The sequence below is a fragment of the Drosophila pseudoobscura genome, chromosome 4 (assembly GCF_009870125.1).
Source record: "Drosophila pseudoobscura strain MV-25-SWS-2005 chromosome 4, UCI_Dpse_MV25, whole genome shotgun sequence".
In the NCBI taxonomy this organism is placed as follows: domain Eukaryota; kingdom Metazoa; phylum Arthropoda; class Insecta; order Diptera; family Drosophilidae; genus Drosophila; species Drosophila pseudoobscura.
In genome coordinates this window covers 9306565-9309853 of record NC_046681.1, presented here as the reverse complement: position 1 = coordinate 9309853, position 3289 = coordinate 9306565, and the positions used below count along the sequence as shown (strand labels likewise).

Below are 3289 nucleotides of genomic sequence, written 5' to 3'. Positions count from 1 at the left end.
ACAAGTACCTCGCTACGTGGTTGCAGAAGATTACTCAGACGACAAGATCATGTAGCAAAGTAGAAGAAAGAAAGCACAAATGGGTCGGAATCTCATATACTGAATGGCTGTACTGTTTGAGTAAAAAGGGCAAGGATATGTGGGTCCATGTGGAGGCACTACAGAGTTTGGCACCTTGTACACTCAGATCATTGAGCCATACATAGTCCAGGCTCTTTTCCAATCAGTTTGGATGCCATGAAGTCGGTGATCGAGTTTACGGTTGAGCGTGGGCACTGAGAAGATCAACCTGGCCATCAAGAGGCCGTCAAGGAAGCCACGGATTCCCAGGACAATCGGGTAACGTAAAGGTTGAGGGATGGGAGGCGTTGCTTTATTACTCGATTGTATCCCAGTGATACCATTATGATCCTCAAGCGCCTAAGCCAGGTCCTCAATATGTAGCCTCTGTTAGTCCCTCCTCTGCCGAAGAAACAGGAAGAGGAGGCTCCCTAGACTTTCCATGGGTTTGTTTCGGTTTTGTTTGCTTTATTTTAATCATATAATTCGTTATTCTGCCTGATAATCAGCTTCTTATTGGGGCTGCTTAATCCGCTGACGCCGCTGTTGGTATTCGTAGACGAGCCGCATCCAGATGCCCTGGCACATGCGCACCAGTCGCCGGTCCTTCTCCCTGTGGACCAGCGCGAACTTGAACTGGTCCCGGATCAAGTGCTTGGCCGCCCGCAAGTGTCCGCGCTGGATCAGCGATATGCCGTAGTAGAGCTTGCAGCGTGCCTGCAGGCAGGGGTCGCCCAGCCGCAGGCCAATCTTCAGCTGCTGCAGGGAGATCCTGCCAGCTGTTTTGGCCTGTGGGAAACATGTCATTGGATACCATGGATTGATAACCATTTCTTTGGCTACTCACGCATCGCTCGAACTGCTCGCCCAGGGCCGAGAAGCCACCGCCGAGTGTGGATAGCCAGGACATCAGGTGCTCCACCGCTATGTGCTGCCAGATGGTGTGGGCCAGTATCTCGGCCCACTTGTAGTCGATGGTCTCGCGTGCCGGTGGCTCGAGTTCCAGCCAAATCAGCTCCACCCCGTGGTGGCTCTGGAGCCTGAGAGCCAAGGCCCGCTGTTGCACGAATTCCCGCAGACAATAGTGGCCATTTATCGCATTCATCGCCAGCCGCAGACGACGCAGCTCTCCGGCGGGGGCCGCCTCTTCCTGGTCCAGTGGGGGGCAGTTGTAGTAGTGCCGCCGCTTCCAGTAGTCGCAGACGCAGACAGTCAGGGGTCCCGACATTATATTTTCTTAGCTCCAGAGCTAAGATATGAGCAAAAGGCCTGCTTTACTGGCAGTGCTTCGGGGTTTGAATTGAAAATTGAAAGAAATACAAAAGCAAGTGTAATTTGTAAATTTTCTGACATTTTAAAGTATATCGAGAGCTAGTTTATGATGTTATTTAATTTAGTTATTATTCAATTTATTCCATGTTTAATTCCGCATTATCTGTACCATAGCCCTGTCGCCTTGTCGGTGTTCAAAGCACTCGTGTTTATAGCCAAATCTTCAGAAAGAAATATCATTTCGATGGCACTTTAACTCAATTGGCGGGGAGAACAAGTACAGTAATACCTTTAAGACTATGTCCATTTCAGCAGCAGATAATTCCCTTTAATAGGCCCAGCTTTAATGCCCTTCAAGTCAGGATTTTTAGATGAATATTGCCTGGTTCCAGCGCTGCATAAAATGGGTTATAAATTCCAGATTATATCCGTCTATGGCGCTCCTTTCTTGTACCCCCTAATTTCCTTCCCTGGTCCGTCTATTATTTTATACCTTTTTCTACCATAGATAGATATTTCTCTGCCAAATTATGTACCAAAAATATTATTAAATATATATAGGCCTTGTTTCCAGCCCTTTGCGAGGACGATGAAGAGCAAACAGGGTCGAGAAAGAGTGAGGACGGCGAGGCCAGAGGAAAACTTCTAATAAATTGCATTGAAATGTTGCGCATACGCAACGTGGAACTAGTCGAAGACAACCAAAAAGGCAAACACAAGTTCTGTTACTATCTCCCTTTCTCTTTCTCTGTCTAGATGTTCTTGCTCTTTCCTTCTCGCTGCAAGTAACAGGTGCAGTGGCAGAAGGAGTTGCTCGTAGATGCTCGTAGCTGCTGCTGCTGCCACAACTCAATTTATTTCAACATGTACTTTTGCAACAATGAATTTCACTTTAGTTGCTAATGGATTTCGCATAGAAGGCAGTCAGGCAGCAGTGGCAGCAGCATCAGGAGTGGTAGTACCAGTACCAGACCCGGCAGTGGCTGCAGAATCTCTGGGTGGTTTCAGTAGCAGTTTGTCTGCCTGTCTGTCTGTTTAAGGGTTGAGGTTTTTTTCGGGTCAACTCCTGCCAAGGAAGTGCATCGAGTCCTTGTCCTGTCTGGTGTCTCCTTGCCCTCCTCCTGCTCCTCCTCCTCCTTGGCCCTTTTGCCGTCTCGTGTCTCTGCGGTAATGCATTTTGTTTGCTTGGTTGAAACAACGCACCCACAATGACAAATGAAAGTTGACGCGTTGCCTTATTGAGACAAACGAGGGGCAGGGGGGGGAAGAGAGTGTCCTGCAGAGGCAGTGTCGCCTCCTGGGCTTTTGGTTATAATCATGCAAATGACCTCTAGAACCGAGCACAGGACGGGACAGGACCGGCTCTCAGACCGATGCAATTAGAAATGCACTGAAAGGACTATACAAAAAAAAAAGAAAAGAAACTATTGCCAGGGGCTTTCAGCTTTCCCTTTTAGCCTCAGCCACTTTTCCCATCTAAGCTCCCCCCCCCCCCCCCACCGTGCCAACTTCTGAACTTGCTCCTCCCTCAATCTCCGGGCTCTTCGAGATACTTAATTAATTTTCTTTTGAATTACATTTGCCTGGACACTTGTATCAACATTGGCCGCTCATTGTGCTCCTCCTCTGCGCCTCCGCTCGGCCGAGATGCTCATTTCGAATCTGCTCGTAGTCCGGCAGTCAATTCCATTGTGGACTCAATAGAGCCGGTGCTGCTTCTACTGCTGACTTGCTGCTTTCGGAACTGCCATTCCATTCAATTTGCATGTCCACAGGACACTGCCTCTGAGTCCTTGTTTTTGGCCAGAGACTTTGGGCCATATTGTAAGTTATTTGACTCTGAATCGGTTAACAATTGTGTACTACAAGATTGTGCAATTCGATTGGAGTGGGGGCGACAATGGGCTGCAGAAATGTTTCTTGAGATCCTGGACTGCCAGATGGTTGTTTTTTCATG

General features: G+C 48.3%; 1 protein-coding gene across 1 annotated transcript; it reads right to left on the bottom strand.

Moving 5' to 3' along the window:
• Positions 1 to 513: 513 nt before the first annotated feature.
• On the bottom strand, positions 514 to 1374 carry LOC6902447 (uncharacterized protein F58A4.6-like). Its single transcript, XM_002132956.3, has 2 exons — positions 908 to 1374; positions 514 to 849 (listed from the first exon to the last, which is right to left on the bottom strand). The coding sequence occupies exons 1-2, from the start codon at positions 1286 to 1288 to the stop codon at positions 574 to 576; spliced, it is 657 nt and encodes a 218-aa protein (XP_002132992.2). The 5' UTR covers positions 1289 to 1374; the 3' UTR covers positions 514 to 573.
• Positions 1375 to 3289: the final 1915 nt, after the last annotated feature.